Source organism: Panthera tigris, chromosome A1, assembly GCF_018350195.1.
Source record: "Panthera tigris isolate Pti1 chromosome A1, P.tigris_Pti1_mat1.1, whole genome shotgun sequence".
NCBI lineage: Eukaryota > Metazoa > Chordata > Mammalia > Carnivora > Felidae > Panthera > Panthera tigris.
This window is the reverse complement of record NC_056660.1, coordinates 191,430,382-191,449,663: the sequence shown is the minus strand read 5'-3', so window position 1 is coordinate 191,449,663 and position 19,282 is coordinate 191,430,382. Positions and strand designations below refer to the sequence as shown.

The 19,282-nt window shown below is 41.2% G+C and overlaps 1 protein-coding gene across 1 annotated transcript in view; it reads left to right on the top strand.

The window, feature by feature from the left end:
- The window catches only part of MRPL22 (mitochondrial ribosomal protein L22), a 35,108-nt gene extending 28,998 nt beyond the window's left edge, over positions 1-6,110 (top strand). Inside the window, exon 7 of the mRNA XM_007077577.3 lies at positions 5,819-6,110. Within this exon, the coding sequence (XP_007077639.1) occupies positions 5,819-6,030 (212 nt within the window). The 3' untranslated portion in view covers positions 6,031-6,110. The remainder of the gene's footprint in view (positions 1-5,818) is intronic.
- Positions 6,111-19,282: the final 13,172 nt, after the last annotated feature.

The following is a 19,282-nucleotide window of genomic DNA, read 5'->3' as shown; positions in this document are numbered from 1 at the left end:
CTTACTGCTTTATTGTTACCTGTTGTGCAGTATGACTGAGATCATGAAACCACTGCCAATAATTTATTAAATAGTGGGTATCAGGATGGTACATGGAGTGGTCCTTGAATCATAATAAAACTAAGAAAGAACAAGACTGAGATTTTAATTTTTTTTTAACATTTATTTATTTTTGAGAGACTGAGAGACAGAGCATGAGTGGGGGAGGGGCAGAGAGAGGGAGACGTAGAATCTGAAACAGGCTCCAGGCTCTGAGCTGTCAGTACAGAGCCCGACGCAGGGCTCGAACTCATGAACTGTGAGATCATGAACTGTGAGATCATGACCTGAGCCGAAGTCAGATGCTTAACCGACTGAACCACCCAGGTGCCCCAGAACTGAATTTTAAAAATGAATTCTTTGTCAACCTGGAGGAGGTAAATAAAGAATCACAGGTGGCCTTACAAATATATTTATTTATAATTTGCCAAACCAGGTGCCTAATCCATAAAGGTGTCCTGTAATTTAACCTTCTAGTTACCAGGATGGAAAATCTGTTGAATTGTAAAAGCCAAGGGGCTTTGGAAGGCTCAGATGATCCAGCTGTCTTTGTTTCCCTTTGTTTTTACATTCTGAAGCATTGTCTCAGGTTTTGTATGCTTGTTGCATATCAAATTAAATTAAGTGAAAATGCTTTGGGAAGCATGATGCACTGTCCAATGTAAGGGATTTTTTTGTTTGTTTGTTTCATACCTTCACACAGTTCTCTTTGGAGAAAGAGACCAATGCTACTACAAAGCTCCCTCGCCCCCTCCCAACACTACACAGTGGAGCGGTGGTTGGGGCTAATGTTTTCCTCTCTCTTCGGCAGTACTTACTCCTAACCTCAGCAGTTTTGTAATCAAACAGAGATGTTGATGTCGAAGCAAAATTTTCTCAATCTGCCAAACCTACATATAGGAAGGACTAAAGGTATTTTAAATTCAAGATATGGGGAACTGCTACTCTCTAAATAGAGAGAAAAAGTCTGAATCATTATGGGAGAAATTAGTTGTCCATTAGGATTTTTCAACAATTAGAATAAAAACAGATCATGTAAATTCTACTTAGCCACATGACCACTGCCCTACTGGAGATATTTATGCTGGTTACGTTAAAATCCTACCTCAGCTCACCTGGAATTGATGCTGGCGACCACACCTACTCCTGAAATGCAAATGAGTTATGATTTCAAATTGAAATATCTTATTTTAAAGCTGAATCTTGTATAACTGATTATATTCTGATACATGCACAGATGCAGAGGGAAATCAAAAGGGCAGCTCAGAAAATGCAGGGCCGTAGTAGTTAATCATAAGCGTTTTCTTCTGGGAGCAGCATGAATAAATAATGCTGGGAGGGTACAGAATCATTGGAAGAGATGAAATGGATGAAGAGCGAGACCATTTGCTTAAAGCCTCTTGGTGACCTTTCCTGCTCTGTGACTGAATATCAAATCTAATTTAATTAATTTTATTCAGTTTCATAGGAATATGGCCTTCTTAGCTGGCAGACAAAACGTAATGGAATTCAGATACAAATGAAATAGAATTTGTCTTTAAATCCTTTTCAGTGATTTTCGTAAAGTGAGAAAGGGTGAGGAGCTTAATCCTGTCTTCCCAAATGAAGGAGCAAAGTTCAATGTTGCCATTAAGCAAAAATAAACTTAACCAATCCTACGTGAATGGGCCTTTAATTCGTTGGTCTCCTTCTGCACATTTCCGCTGAAAAAACTCTATCCAACCTGTACCCTTTTTTCACCCACTTTTGGGTAAAAATCTCCTCTTGAATGGGACTGATAAGTTTAGATTTGTCTTATGATTATAAAAACCCATTTGCTAAGTATTTTGCTGCCTACCTCCTTTCTGAAGGAAAAAGGAATGAGTACCTTCGAGAAGATGAAGAATCTTACCGTGACATGTCAGACATTTTATCCCTGTATTTGCCAAACTTCCCTGATAAGAATCATCTGAGGTTCTTATTAAAAAAATATAGATTGCCAGGCCCCACCACAGACCCACTGGATCTGAAACCTCAGAGGGGGAGGAGGCCTGGGGAGCTATTTGTTTAATAAACATCTTAGTGATTCTTACCTATAAAATATGGGACGCTGATTTTTCTCGTTGTATTCTTGAAAAAGGCCTAAACATTTCATTCCGTGGATAGATGTCTTTTTGAGTTATGAAAGACTAGTCGCTTGTTGGCTATGATTTTGGCTTAGCGGTGGCCCCTCAGTCCCTTGACATGAGCAAGTCTAGCATTATAAGGGAAGTGCTTTTTGGTAGCGTATGTTCTCATTATGTGGTAATTCCTTCAAATGCCTGTCATCATTCTAAAGCTAATACCTGGTGTTGCATGACCGCAGATTTTGAAAATTCATTTCCTTTCAAACTTATAATGATGACTAATGGCACTGTGAACAGGCCTTAACAAGTGGACATGGACTAATAAAATGTCAGTGCTTAGTGATTCATGGCATCTAACGTGATTCTTTAGGGAAAGTGATTGACTGACTTTGTAAATCAGTCTTCTGGGCAAAGAGCGATGAAGGGGGGAGAAGAGTGATTTCCAATTTTAGAATGTCAGGATTCACATTTACCTAAATATTAGTAATAGGAAATACTGACAGTATTTTAAATTCTTGATACCTGTTGGACATTATCCTTAGGCTATTCCCATTTTTGAGATGTTTTAATGTTTTTTTTTTCTTTGATTCAGAAAGTATTTGAGTACCTTCCAGGTGCATACTACCCACACAGTTAGAGGTGGTAGTATATCATATTAAAGCAATTTAAAACACTTAGCACATGTAATTTTGTTGTTTGTAGTCCTTTGGAAGGACATATAAATTGTTCTTCTGAGCAAGAATAAACCGTTTACACTGTTAGTACTGTATGTACTTGGGAAATTTTGAAACTTATTTTAGAATTTGAGCAGATTTGCCAGATATCTGTATTGAAAAAGTGATAGTAATTAGCAGAAGTTGTATTTCAAAATCATTTCCATTCCTTGTTGAACGTGAACTTTTGGGGCAATTCAAAAGACGTGTATGAGGCAGTGACTTTTACAGATTAAACATGAACACTTATACAAGATAGCATATGGTTTGGGACCAAAAAGAGTAATGTAGGTAAATAGTAGGAGTAGAAAAGAAGAGGTCAGTATTGATTAGAAGAATCATGGTAATCTTCTGGAAAAATTTCGCTTTTGAAGCTAGCTATTTGGGTATTTGAAAGAGCATCCAGGAAGAAAGAAGATTTTCAGGGTGGAGTAACCACATGAGCTAAGGCACCTAGGGTGGAATGAGCAGCAATTGTGTGGTCCAGTGAGAATAGTTGAAGGAAGCAGCAGGTTGATCTTGAGTAGATAAAACTGAAAGGGCAGACCGGGCCTAGATCCAAAGGGCCGACCATGGCAGGCTCTGGGATTTGGTTAGCACTGTATTGAAAAGGAACCACAGGAAGTTTGGGGGTAGGAGATTTATGTTATTAAGGCAGTGTTTTAAGACTATTAACTATAAGCAGTGGTTTTGAAATTGTGCCTTGGGGCCTCCACGGGTGGGGCATAAGGCAGACAGAAGGACTCCTCGATGTCTGGGTCACTGCTGAAACCCTACAGTCCAGGATAGAGCCTGGCACCTAGTAGCAACTCAGAAATAGTTGGTGAGTGAATGAATGGCACGGTTTTGGATCTCTCTCCACCTGTGTTTCAATTGGAACAGAGCCACAGGATAGTGAGCTTCTATATATTGTTTCATTTTAATTGAAATGGTTCCATACAAACACAGTTGAAACCCCTAACATACAGAATTATTATGAGAGACTGGAGGAGTGGAGACCAGAAACCAATTTGGAATCTGTACTTCTAAGTCCTGATTTCATTCAGACCTCAGAGTGGCTGTATTGCATATGTACACATTGTAGTGTACTAAAGAATCCTGGTGTTTCAGAAGAATTAATGTTTTTGTTCTGAACTAAAAAATGATGGCATTATGTGCCACAAGATAGGTAGATGGTATTTCATGGCTTTAGGATGAAGTCGTGACTGACATTTAGCAAATACTGATGTTTGCTCTTAATGTGTTTGGTGGAGATGGAAAATGGTAGCTAACATAGACCCTGATAAGGCTGATCATTGTGTTTGGATAGGTTACGTAGTACCGCACAGTTAGCTGGTTAAAATACTGTATTCAGTGGAGTAGTGTTCCTTTTCCTCAGAGCGTTTGGAAATTGGTGCTCAAGTTGAGCCGCGTCACAAATGTGGATAGAAGCAGCCATCATGTTTGCAAAATGCCTTTTAGAAGATTTCTAAACTTTTTCTAGTGTCATCATGCTTATTTGTAGGTTTCCTCCTGACAGGTGGATCCAGAGGAACTAGTCTTACTTCATTATAAAATGATTTGTGTAATTTGTCTTTCTCTTTGAAAATCCTTAAACACATTTCTTTAGTGCCCAGGGATGAAGTTGATAGAAGGATAGCACCTCTTTCCTTATCTCACTGAGACCTGAAGAGGTTTTCTTAATCACTTTCATCCTTAGCTTTCTCTCTGGCAAAGCTAGGATGTTTCTGCTGAAACCCATTTCATGAGAGGACTCTAGTGAGAGGGTTGTCAGGTGCATACTTGAACATAGTCCTTGTATTTATAAAGTTATGTCTCAGCAAGAGTATAAGAATGGTGAGTATTGAAGTGGATTAATTTGATACGTATTCTATAGGTTTTGGCTTTGTAAAAGCCTTATTAAATTGACTCACGAAGTAATGGACTAAATAAATTCAGAAAATAGTAGAAGGCGGCTACCACTCTGATTTACTGTGTGTGAAAACAGGTAACAGATTTCTTCTTAACTAGTGTTTGAAAAATTTTCTTAAATTTTACAAGGTCAGACTTTAACGTGCAGAGTTGGGGACGGGAGATGGGGAAGCAGCCGTGATGTGGGAGTTCCTAAAACTGGCCCCAAATCAGAATTACTGGGGGAAAGGGATTGGTCTTATTTGTTCAGAATGTAATTTCCAAGGCCCACCCCAAATATACTAAATTAGAATCTCCAGAGATGGGGGTCTCAGCATCTGCATTTAAAATATGTTCCGTAGGCTAGTCTGATGTAGTCAGAGGACCAGCATTTGGGAACATTTGGTTCCAGTGACTTCCCATCACAATTAGAATAAAATAAAAACTCCTTAGCTCGGCCTTCAGGGCTCTATGTAATTTTGCCTTCATGTCTGATCTCTTTCCCTTGTTTGTAAGACTCTTTCCCTTGTTTAGGATGCTTCAGCAGGCTGGTCTTTTTTCTGTTTCTAAAACAAGCCCGGCACCATTGGTCTTTACACTTGCTTTTCCCTCAGCCTGGAATACCATGTCCCTAGATATTTGCATGGATGACTCATTCTGGTCTTGGATCAAATGTCCCTTCCTCAAAGATGCCTCGTGACACACCCTCCAGTCTGAGGTCGCTCCCGGCACCCCATCATTCTCTGTCACATCACTGTTTTATTCTTCGTACTTGTCACTGACTGCAATGATCATGTTTATTTTCTGTCTTTCTCCTCTGGATTGTACACTTCATGGAGATAGGACCTTTGCTAGTCTTGTTCACTCTTCTTTCTCCAACACCTAGAATAGAGCCTGTTCCTTAATAAGTACTCAAGAGATGCTCGTGTTGAGACAAATTTGCTCTCACCAGCCAGGGAACTCAGGTAGTCTAAGAATCCAGTCGAAGAAAGGACAGATTGCTCACCTGATGGAGCTATAGTCTTGGGGATGCAGTCATTTCCTGTAACTCTCTTTGTCTTCCCTGTCTAGCTGAGTCAACCTCAGGGCGAGGCCAGTACCTGAAACGCATCCGATACCATGGCAGAGGTCGCTTTGGGATCATGGAGAAGGTTTATTGCCATTATTTTGTGAAGTTGGTGGAAGGCCCTCCACCTCCACGTGAGGCACCGAAGACGGCAGTCACCCATGCCAAGGAGTATATTCAGGAGCTTCGTAACCGGACCATTATTCACACTCTGTGATGGGGGGTTCAGATTCCACAGTGTATATATTTTGCCATTTATTTCCTAAAACGAGACAAATTAAAGACAAATGCTTTTTATGTCTTGTCATTGAATTATTGCAATATGAAGTATAATTGCTCATTTTATATGAATATTCATAAGGCTTTTGCCCACCTCTTTTGTCCTCTGGGTATATTTGCAACCTGTGAGGGGAAATCAGCTTTCAACATAGTAACAGACTATAATTCAGAAGGCTTTTTTGAGTACCTTTGGGAGGGAATGTTAACTTTCATCTGCAGGAGGGCAGTTTCAATAAGGGACTTGAGTAGAAGGTTACAGAAGAAGAAAGCTTGTGGTTGTTTCCCTTGCTTTTCTCTTGGGACTAGGGAAGGAAGTGGTGGAGGTGAGCATAGCTGTATGCATTTTAGGACATTGTGTAGTTCTGTTTTTTCTTTCACTGTTGGTGTGGGCCAACGGGTGAGGAATTTTATTTTCCTTGACTGCTTTAGCAGTAACTAGAGATTACAGAAGTTTATTAAATACATTAATCTAGAACTCCAAAACCCTCTAACTGGGAACGTTTTCTCCTAGTTAAATAAAGACTGTTTTCATGTCTCCTTCCAACAATGCTTTCTGTTACTTGGCTATCTTGTTCTGGATTGATTCATTTTTCAGAGTGAATTCTATTACGGAGAGAGGAATTGAACCGATCTCAGCACTGCATTCCAAAACAAGGCAGTAGGTGGCACTCATTGACCTCTTATTCACAGAAAGGTGTTAGTATTAAAGTAGAGCAAGTGTTCAGCTCTACTTGGCTCTCACTGATGTGTGTTTTCACTGACAAGGAAAGCACTCCCACAGCCCTAGACCAGTGTTACTCAAACTTTGGTATGTAGAGGGAGAACCTGGGGTGCTTGCTTGTTAATGCACACTTCTGGGTCTTGCCCCCATGACTCTGATTCACCAGGTCTTGGGAGGAACAAGTTTCAGAAATCTATCTATTTATTTATTTAAATTATTTTTGAGAGGGGGATAGGGACAGAGGGAAGGAGAGAATCTTAAACAGGCTTCACGCTCGGCGTGGAGTCTGATGCGGGGCTTGATCCCACAACCCTGGGATCATGACCTGAGCTGAAATCAAGAATTGCATGCTCAACCAACTGAGCCATCCAGGTGCCCCCAGAAATCTTTATTTAAAAAAAAAAAAAAACAGGGACTTCTAGATGATTCTGTTGTAGGGAACCACACTTGAGGATACTCCTCTAGTATGAAGAATGTGGTTTTAGTGCCACGTTTTAAGATGGCATTAATAATAGCTACTATTTACTGGAATCTCATTATTTGCCAAGCTCTGTGATAGTATTTTATATAACTCTTCACAATATCCTGCAAACCGTAGATACTGTTTTGTCATTTTATAAAGGAAGAAACCGAAGTACACAGAACTCAAATAATTCTTTCGGTCACATGGTATGTAAAAATAGCGGAGCTACGATTTAAACAAGGTTCCTAAAGTACCTGGTTCTGTGTACCTAATGAATAGACAGATGGGTTTTGCGCCTCTCCAGTTAACCTAACGCATGGGTGAAAAGGCCAAGGGCTCAGGGCAATAAGCCATGAAGGCTAAGGACAGATTCACTCTGGGTCCTAAGTTACTGTGGCATGGCTTCATGGAGATAACACTGGAGTGGTAAAAGGCTGCCTCCATTCCAGTCCTGGCACACCCATTAACCAAAAGAAGGCCCTGGGCGGGTCCCTTCTCTCCTTGGCTTCTATTTTGTTTATCTACAGAACAAGAGGTTCGGTGTTTCTTGTAGACCACCTTCAGATTCACTTGAATTACTGTTTTAAAAGATGCCTGGTGCTACTCTCACACTAAGTGAATCAGAATGTGGCATGGGCACTTGAACTTTTCACAAATGCCACAGTGATGTGCATACTGGAGAATCACTGGACTAGAGGGTCTCTCTGTTCTCTTTCAGTGCAGCTGTTCCATGATTCTTAGCCTGGGAATTCTGAATTCCTCAGGTGTGACCAAAACAAGCCAGGTGGTGAATGGACTCCATAACTATTTTAGAAGAGGTAAGGGCAAAACAGACCTTGGATTCTAATGAAGAAAATTGGCTGTGAGCTAAGGTGAAGCCTTCATTTGGAAATTCTTCTGATGTGTTAAAAAGTATAATTGTAGCTAACATGTAGCACTATGCCCCTAGCACTGTTTTAAGCACTTTATATACATCATCTCAACGAAACTTTCCCATTGCAACAAAAGCAGTGTACATCTGGTTAGTTTCTATGGTTGAGAGTGCATTTTCTAACATAAATGAACATTTTGGTTCCTACTTACAGTTTAAGTTTGCATGTTCGGAAACAATGTCTGTTAAGTATTACTTTTGTTGTTATTATTATTTTTTAAGTAGGCTCCATGCCCAACGTGGGGCTTGAACTCCCGACCCAGAGATCAAGAATCACATGCTTTACCAACTAAGTCAGCCAGGTGCCCCTGTTAATTTTTGTTTAATGGTGATCTCTGAACGCTTGTAATTTCCTTCTTTGTCATATAATCATGATAGACTTAAACTTTTTTTGCTGGAGTGTAGCATATTCAGAAAGCACACTAAGCGTAAATACATAGCTCAGTAAGTGAACTAGTGAACATGCTCAAGTAACCAGGTGGATAGAACCTGACAGCAACTCCGAAGTCCCCTTCACACCCAAGCCCAGTTACTAACCCCCTTCTCTTTCCCAGAGGTAACCATTATCCTGACTTTTAACATAGGATAGATTTTTTTAAAGTTTACTTATTTATTTTGAGAGAGAGAGCACACACATGCAAGAACGAGTGGGGGAGGGGCAGAGAGAGGGAGAGAGAATCCCAAGCAGGCTCCACGCTGTCTGCACAGAGCCTGACACAGGGCTCCAACCCAAGAACTGTGAGATCATGACCTGAGACAAGGTCAAGAGTTGGCTGCTCAACTGACTGAGCCACCCAGGCTCAGACTTTTTTTTTTTTTTTTTTTTTAATTTTTATTTATTTTTGAGAGAGAGAGAGACAGAGTGTGAGCAGGGGAGGGGCAGAGAGAGAGGGAAACACAGAATCTGAAGCAGGTTCCAGGCTCTGAGCTGTCAGCACAGAACCTGACACGGGGCTCGAACTCATGGACTGTGAGATCATGACCTGAGCTGAAGTCGGATGCTTAACCAACTGAGCCACCCAGGCGCCCTGCCCAGACTCAGATTTTTAAATAAATTTTTTTTTCCAACGTTTTTTATTTATTTTTGGGACAGAGAGAGACAGAGCATGAATGGGGGAGGGGCAGAGAGAGAGGGAGACACAGAATCGGAAACAGGCTCCAGGCTCCGAGCCATCAGCCCAGAGCCTGACGCGGGGCTCGAACTCACAGACCGCGAGATCGTGACCTGGCTGAAGTCGGACGCTTAACCGACTGCGCCACCCAGGCGCCCCCAGACTCAGATTTTTAAAAAGTGATTAGCTTTTCGTTTTTTTCAACTCAATTTATTGGGCAATCCTTACAAGCCTGGTGCTGAGGGTTCAAACAGTGGAAGAGGAAACAGCCCTGCTCCGTGGAGCTCACGCTGTGATAGGAAAGACAGACTGTAAATCAGTGATTGCAAGAGTTTACTGTGCTGCATATTAGGGAAGTGGAGGGATGAGGCTATGCAGGCAGACATCAGGTGTCCTGAAATACAGTTACTGCTTTTTGGAAAAGTAAAGAGTTGTGTTAGAATGCCAACTTGAGTTCTGTTTTTAACACTATGAACATGAGGACCACTTCATGCTTCCGCAAGTTAAGATGGTTGTGGGATGCAAAGGGAAAATATACTGTCATTGGAGCAGACTCAAATTTACCAAACCTTATAAGGCTCCAGCTAAGCCCCAGGGGAAAGACAGGTGAAGTGTACTGCAAACATTGCAAAATAAAATGAGTGCGTTTTCTGTAAGTGATGAAAAATAGTAGAGTCTTTTCCTTTCCTTTCCTTTCCTTTCCTTTCCTTTCCTTTCCTTTCCTTTCCTTTCCTTTCCTTTCCTTTCCTTTCCTTTCATTGATTGATTGTTTCTTTTGAGAGAGTGTGTGAGCATGAGTGGGGGAGGGGCAGAGAGGGAGGAAGAGAGAGAATCCCAAGCAGGCTGCGCCCTGTCAGCATGGAGCCCAATGGGGGCTCGAACTCCCAAACTGTGAGATCATGACCTGAGCCGAAACCAAGAGCTGGACACTCAACTGACTCAGCTACCCAGGCACCACCCCTTCTTTTCATTTTAATACAGAGGTTGTAATAATGGTTTCAGTTGATTAAGATGGGCCCACTCACATATGTAGGTTTAAAACAGGAAATGTTTTGGGAGTAAGTAAGCTTCCAGACAGATTCTAAAGCAGGAGAAAGTTGCATAGGTGACATTAACACCAGTTTGGGCCCTTTTCCTTAAGCCTGTGTCTCTGATGTAACTGTCTAGGGTCAGATTTCTATATGAGAGTTTTCTTTATTTTTAAGTCAAACCAGCCAAAACGTCAGATATATCTGTTATGGAATCGCAAATACATTGGTTGGAAGAAAAAAAATATGGGTAGGTAAATCACACTTTTTCACTCAAGTAAAATTTTTTTTATGTTTGTTCAGTAGGGACTTGAATGAATCATTATATTCACTTATGGCCCAAGGAGACTCATAAAAATTCCACTCTGTAAAATAAGGGATGGCAATATTAATATCAAACAAAGTGGAATTTAAGGAAAAGGCATTAAATAAAACTAAAAGGGTTGTTGAATACACATATGGAGGAACATGTTCTGCAGTCAATTTGAGAAAATTTCTAGACCTCCTGAAGGTCATCTATAAATTCCAAGTATCTGTAGTGGACCCCAGGGTAAGAAATTCTGATTTCAGTGATTTAAGTTCATGTATCTATCTGGCCACAGTTCTTTGTTCTTTCCCTATATCCATGCCCTTTGCAATGTGACTTTGCAGTTCCTCTTATAAAGAAGAGGAGTTGGGGTTCTTGGGGTTCTGTCAGTGTGGAGCCTGCTTGGGATTCTCTCTCTCTCCCCTCCCCCCCCTTTCTCTGTCCCTCCCCTGCTCACGTGCACCTGTGTGTGTGCTCTCCCTCTCTCTCTCTCTCTCTCTCTCTCTCAAAATAAATAAATAAAAACTTAAAAAAGAAAGAAAAAGTGGAATCTATTCTGACCTCTTGAATTTGGGCTGGCTTTGTGACTTCTTTAGTCAGTAGAATGTGCCAGAAGTGACAGTTCGCAGTTTTCAGCCTAGGCCTTGTGTGCTTCCCCTTTCTTTCTTACACCTCTGCTTCTGCCACGTAAACAAGTCCAGGCTAACGTGCTGGAGGGTGAGAGAGCACGTGGAAGAACTGTGGGCCCCCAGCTTACAGCCAGCCAACCATTAGACAGCCCACCTTACATCGGCACTGCTGTCTACCCAACCAAAAACTGATTATGGAAGCATGAATGAACTCTGTTGAGACTATAAAAAACCACCACAACTGACCTATAGACTCATGAAAAGTAGTAAGTTCTTATTGTGTAAGCCGCTGAGATTTGAGGTGGTTTGTTATATAATAACAGCTGTGATAAACACCTGTCTGTTCCAAATGTCTGTAAGAATTTGTAAAATTGATTCCAGGCTTACCACAAAGAAGACCTCGGTAGATTCCCCCAAATAGGAATTATATAGATCACTTTTGGGCTGCCTGGGTGGTTTAGTTGGTTAAGCATCTGACTTTTGATTTCAGCTCAGGTCATGATCCCAGGTTCGTGGGATTGAGCCCCATGTTCAACTCTAGACTGGGAGGGGAGCCTGCTTAAGATTGATTCTCTCTCTCTCTCTCTCCCTCTGCCTCTCTCCCTCTCTCCCTCTCTTTCTCTCTCCCTCTCTCCCTCTCTCCCTCTCTCCCTCTCTCCCTCTCTCCCTCTCTCCCTCTCGCTGTCTCTCCCTCTCCCTCTCCCTCTCCCTCTCCCTCTCCCTCTCCCTCTCCCTCTCCCTCTCCCTCTCCCTCTCCCTCTCCTCTGCTCATGCATGCTCTCTCTCTCTTAAATATACATATATATATATATATATATATATATATATATATATATATCATTTTAAAAAATCCTACTGCCCTAAAACTAGAAATTTGTTCTTTTTAAAAAGAAAGTTTAAACATAATCTACTTGATAATAGAACACCCCTAACTCTCGGTTCTTGGGGGAAAAAAAATCCTGAAATAGATCCTGTGAGCCCAGTCAAGAATTACCAATGAAAAAAATAGGTATGAGAAAAAGGCATAAAGCATGCAAAGAAAATTAGGAATTCTATGTAGAAATGTGCTGGATCATTTCATTGCCCTCTTGCCTGACCTGGAACTACATTTCCCAGAATCCCCCTTTCTTTACGGTTCTGGTTTAGAGTTGGCCAAAAGATCAACTTGAGTAATACTTGAGAGTTGGAAATGGTGCCCTCACAATCATTTTGGCATCCTAATAGCTATAACAGTGGTATAAGACATCACAATAAGGCAGCAGGTGTCTAATTCTGACATCTTCTAAGAATGATTTGAGCCAAAGGGGATTATTAGAGACTATTAGCTAGCTCAAAGGATTTCCAAGTGGCCCAAGAACTAAGTTTTAAAGCTACATGCAACCTGGATGATACAGCCACAAAAAACTCCCTCCACCACTACAGGACTGTTTAGTGGAAAGACCACCCATGATGCTATGGACTCAATACCAGGATCCATTGTAGCTGCTCTATAAAGGCCAGATGTCTGTATTATGCTTTCTAGAATATGTACTCTGTCAGTCTTTGGCCACCTCCTCACATTGTTTTCTTTCTTATCTGAATCTCTCATGTGTATAAATTATTGGCAGAAATGTCATAGGACTTGAACCTTAGCTATAAGAGTGTCTAGAACTGTAGTTTTTAGTTTTCTGAACTTGTAAAGCATGCCCATGTTCTCTAGCCAGAGACTGCTGTGAACACATAACTGAGTGAGGTGGGTTCATTACTTGTTGCAGCAAGGGAGAGCACACATCATAAGGAACGATGGGAACCCTCCATAAGAGGGTGTTAGATAGAACCTTTATAGGATTTGACCTTTGGTTGGGTGATTTGTGGAGGGCCTGAGGAAGCAAGGATTCACTCTAGGTAGGATGCCATCTGAAAGTCGGGGTGAGGAGAATTTTATGATTTAAAATCTCAATAGATTTTATAGATAGGTAAACTAGAGGGGAAAAAAGGTATAATTGGTAAAGAATTAACAGTTACTTATTTTAGCCAGGAGAGGGAGATGTTTGGTATTTTGTGGGTGGCACAGGACCTTATTTTTGTCTGTGCTTAGGAAAAATTATAGTATGGACTTGCTTTATCTCATTTAGTCATGGTCTCAGAGTGACCTTGTCTGAGCTGGTATTCTGTGAGATGGTTTATGTCCAATGGGAGAACAACACAGGTTAGTGTTGAATGCCTGGCCAGCTTCCGAATGTCAAGGGCTGCTCTTTTCTTCATCAAGTACAACATAGAATGGAATTGGAGTGGCTATTGGATAAGCAGATTTATTGTATTTACCCCAGGTATCATCATACTTACTGGTGAAACTGGTGTTCCTCACCAGAGTCAAGTATGCCCACTGTCCATGGTCATTTAATATTTCCCAAAAGTTTGGTGAAAATAGTAAGACAAAATGAAATAAGAGAAAAAGCTTCAGAAAGGAGGAGATAAATTACTACTTGCGTGTAATTGCCTACCTGGGCATTGAAGAAAAGCAACTGAAAAATTATTAAGAGTAAGAAGTGTTGAACAAGTCTGTTGGTTACAAAATCAGTACACAAAAATCAATGCTTATCTTTTAAATCAACAATTATCAGTTAGAAAATACAATTTTAAAAAGGCATTAAGATAGAGGCTAAATATAAGATATCTAGAAATAAACTTGACATAAGAAAAGTATGCCGGACCCATATAAATAAAACTAAAACTTCACTGGGAGACGTGAAGTCTTAAATAAATGGTAAGGCATACCACATTCTTGGATGGCATCTCAATAATTCTGCCATTTCAATTCTAATAAAAATGTCAAAAGTATTTTTTTTTAACTAGACAATATAATTCTAAGGTCACCTGGGAAGATTAATAAAGGGCTGAAGAATTTTTGGAAGATTGAAGGCTGACTTACATTGTTAGAAAGAAAGATTTATTATCAAAGTAGCATGATTCTTGTGTAAGAATAAAAATAGCCCCCTAAACAGAGTCAAGTATATACATTTGGTATAAGGTAAAGGTGGGATTTAAGTGTTCTTAGGCTTCTGCTTAAGATACAGAAAGCTGTTAAACTAACCTAATAATGAGGAAATGACAGAGAAACTACAAAATCATTACTTTTGTTGATCCCAGGAGGTAGGTGAGGTTGTGAGGCCACCGAGTAGCCTGATTCAGAAGAGAAAGCAGTTCCTCTCCGCTGAGATGGGCTTTGCCACCTCTGGGCTCTGGTGGACCACAGGAGCCTGAGGCACCTCCACTCTCCACGTGGGTGAGAAGAAACCAGCTATCGAATGTACCACTATCATCCATCTGTGCCAAGAGTGTAAATCGGGGATAGTGGAGGTCGCCGAGAAGTGTCACACTTAGCGGTAACCTTTCCCACAGACTTCCACCACGTGCTCACGAGAAATACGGGGGGCAGGAGCCTGGCTCTCTCCAGCCCACCTCGGAGGTACAGGCAGGGCAGAGGCAATTGATTAAAGGTGGTTGGGGGACACAAAATGTCATGTGCTTCCTGGGTTCTTCTCTCTTAGGCATCAAAAGCCTTAAGCTACCAGGGTCACGGACGGCAGCACTTGCTCACAGGGCTTCAAGTGCTGTGGGGCACAAGGCCCTGCCCGTTCCACTGGACAATTTCCCCTTGAACGTAGACTAAAGCTTCAAGTCTCCAGGGTGGCGAAGTCTATTACTCCCAGGGCAGACAGACAGGGATGCATCGCTCAGTAGCTTCATGAAAGGCATTTGATAAAATTGAATATCCATTTGTGATAAAAACTCTCAGCCAAGTAGAACTGCCTCATCGGATAAAGGACATCTACAAAAACCCTACAGCTACCATCATCCTTAATGGTGAAAGACTGAACCTGTGTACCCTGATACATCCATACGATGGGATACTACTCGTCAATAAAAAGGATGAATTACTGATACAAGCAACAATATGGATGGATCTCAAAAGCATCGTGCTATGTGCAAGAAGGCGGACTCAAAAGGCTAGAAACTGTATGTTCATGTTAGGTTGACGATCAGGAAAAGGCACAACTATGGGAACAGCAAACAGATCGGTGGTTGCCAGGTGCCGGGGTGTGGGACTCACTACAAAAGGGCACAAATGAACTCTGTGGGATGATGGTGGTGACTACACACTTGTGTATGTTTGTGAAAATTCATAGAACCTTACCCTTAAAGGATAAAGTACAGCTCAGGAAACCTGACTTTTATTTTTATTTATTTATTTTTAAATGTTTATTTATTTTTGAGACAGAGGGAGACAGAGCACGAGTGAGGGAGGGGCAGAGAGAGAGGGAGACACAGAATCTGAAACAGGATCCAGGCTCTGAGCTGTCAGCACAGAGCCTGATGCGGGGCTCGAACCCACGAACCGTGAGATCGTGACCTGAGCCGAAGTCGGATGCTTAACCGACTGAGCCACCCAGGCGCCCCAAGATTGGACATTTTTAAAGATGACTGCTGTGTTGGCACATCTGACTGGCTCCATCAGTAGAGCATAACTCTTAATCTCAGGGTCATGAGTTCAAGCCCCACATTGGGCATAGTGCTTGTGTCAAAACAAAACAAAAACGATGGCTGCTGTGTGGACAGCAGACCAGATGAAGTGGTCCACTGAAAAGATGTTAGGGTCTTGGTTTGGTGCGGGTGGAGCAGTTGGAAATGAACAGATCACCAAAAAAGAATTATAGCCTGAGGCAAAAAGGGACAGTGCTTTAAATGGGCTGCAGGCAGGGCAGAGCACAAACTATGACCCAGGGGTCAGAAAGTACGCAACAAAAATCATAAGTGGCCCACTAAACCTTCAGTATTTATTGTTTGGGGGTGCCTGGATGGTTCAGTTGATAAGTGTCCATCTCTGATTTCAGCTCAAGTCTTTTTAAAAAATTTTTTTAACGTTTTATTTATTTTTGAGACAGAGAGACAGAGCATGAACAGGGGAGGGTCAGAGCGACGGAGACACAGAATCTGAAACAGGATCCAGGCTCTGAGCTGTCAGCACAGAGCCTGATGCGGGGCTCGAACCCACGAACCGTGAGATCGTGACCTGAGCCGAAGTCGGATGCTTAACCGACTGAGCCACCCAGGTGCCCAAAACCTGACTTTTAAAAGCATGGTTCAGGAAGAAAGTATTGTGCTGTAAGCAGTGCCAAAATAATTGCTAAACCATCTGAGGAAAAAATAACTTTTAATTTCTCACATCGTAAAATAAGATAAATTTTAATGGATTAGAGATATGAATGAAAAAAATCAAACTATTAAAAACTTAGAAACATGCAGGAAATTTAGGTGATGAATACATAGGGGATCAAAACCTAAAGCACAGCAAGGAGGTGAAGACCTTAACAGTCAGGATAGTGATTACCAAGAGGTAAGAGGAGTGTGTCCTTGAGAAAGGACCTTCAGCAGGAATCTCTCTTCTCTCTCCCTCCCCCAACCCTGTCCTCTTCCCCCTTCCCCTCCGTCCCCTCCCCCATCTCTCTATCTCCATCTCAATAACACAGATGACAGTTATATGGACAGTTGTCATGATTATTTATCACTGTGCAGCCTTCTGTTTATGTGCCATATTTTGTAATAGGAAAAAAGGGTAAAATTGAGGTCCAAATGTAATTTTCTACATTTTACAACACAGAGGATTTAGGCACAGAGAAGCAGAATCTATTGAAGATTAATTTCTCCCATTTCCTCTCCCAATTCCCCACTCCCAGTCCAATGCTCTGCTAGCCAAAGCAGCCACATTTTTTTGGAACAAGTTAGCAGACTCTGAACCTTATAAACCAAGGCCAGTTTGAAAGGACCTAGGTTACAGATATGTGATGTTTAATTAAAATGAACAAATGGTAAATTCTGAGTTGGAATGGAAAAAGCCTTTTAAACATCAAAGTAAAGGCAGAAGCCATAAAGGAAAAGATCAATAGATTTGACTACTCTCATGTTAAAAATGACATACAAATTTTAAAGTATCAAAGCAAAATCAAAAGACAATATACAATTGGGGAAAGTATTTTTAAAATACATGGAAAAAATAAATACATAAAAAAACACATGGCAGGTAACAGGTTAACATTCTTGACCTACAAAGAACCCTTAAATCAATAAGACTAATATCCCAATAGAAAAATGGCAAGGAATATGGTTGGCCATTTTTAAGGGAAGAAATACATATTTTTAACAAGCATCTAAAAATATTCATTCTGGAGTGCCTGGGTGGCTCAGTTGGTTGAGCATCTGACTCTTGATTTTGGCTCAGGTCATGATCCCAGAGTTGTGGGATCAAGTCCCACATTGGGGTCTACGATGAAGATGAGTTTCTCATCCCTCTTTCTCTGCCTCTCCCCTGCTCATGCTCTCTCTCTCTCTCAAATAAAAAATAAAAACTAAAAAAAACCTAAAAATAAAAATATTCATTCTCTCTAGTAATCAAATCATTGGACATTAAAAATGTGCACTTGTCATACATTCAATTGTCCAGGATTAGAGAAGATGGAAACATCTAGTATGGAGAAGCTGTAGAGAAAAGGGCACTCTGAAGTATGTGGTAGGAGAGCAGTTCAGCAACATTAACAAGAGCCTCAAAAATTATGTATTCTTTGATTTAACAAATTATGCACAGGAGTGCCTGGGTGGCTCAGTCGATTAAGCGTCTGACTTCAGCTCAGGTTATGATCTTGTGGTTTGCGAGGTTGAGCCCCACATTGGGCTCTGTGCTGACAGCTCGGAGCCTGGAGCCTGCTTTGGATACTGTGTCTCCCTCTCTCTCTGCCCCTCCCCTGCTCTCTCTCTCTCTCTCTTTCTCTCAAAAATAAGCAAACATAAAAAATAAAAAAAAAAAACAAATTTATTTATTAAAAAAACCCCCAAAGATATTTATAATAGTGATACATGGAAATGACCTGAGACATCCCAGTGATGGGGAGCTGGCTAGGTTATGCTATTTTTGTGCACCTGGGCATTTTCTAGCCCAATTGGCACCTTTGTATGACCTAGGAGAAAAGGCTCCTCTTGCTCGAGGGAGACCTCACCACATGCTAGTCCCACAGCTTATGCAGGCAGTGGCTTGTACATTGGACACCAAGGCTCTGATAATTTACAGTGTGGTGCTATAGTATGTAGCCATTAAAGCACATGTTTGAATAATTTTGAATGACATAGGATATGTTCACAATACACTATTAGTCACATAAAACATATGAAGCCCCAAGAGTAGTTTCTGGAACGTAACAAAAGCCATTCTTTTATTTATTTATGTATTTACGTATGTATGTATTTTTATAGAAAATCTAGATTTACTTGTTAAACTCTTACAAAGACAAAATAATTATCATCTGAAGTACTTTGAGGACTTCATCCCAATTTCACTTGTTGTTATGGAGATGGACCTAGAGGTTATAACAAAACAAACTGGTGAGAGATATGGTCAGAGGCACTTGTTAGTGGTAGTAAACGAGGCTGGGATGTTTCCCAAAGGGCTCCATGAAGATGCCTGAATGAATTTATCTGGGTCCCAAATTAGTAAAAAGACCCACAACCCTGTGGAGAACGAGCAGAGGCCAGGATTTCTCAGATCTCTGTCTTTTTAAGGGGTATGGGGATCCTTAGGTTCTAAAGGGGTGTATCTTAGACTCAGCCTCCCTCCTTCCCATCCAGTGTACCTTCACCTTCAAGGGCCTGCACATTCCCATCACGTAGGCCTGCTGGGTGACAGGCGATGCATAGAGTGGAGGCAGGAATTGTAGGCTTACTCAGAGGGTACCTATGCACAGAAAGTTTGGGGGTAGATGATAAACTACAAATACCCTCTTGGTCAAGTTAATTCGCCTTTGTTAATAAAGGCCATAGTATCCAATGCTCATGAGAACTTTTTGTCTCAGTATACTTTGTCTCTAAAAAGAGCTGGTTGGGGAAAGACAAAGACTCTCATCAACACCCACTCCATAGTAGAAGAGGCACCAAGTCCTTTCCTACAGTTATAAGCAGAATCCCACAGCAG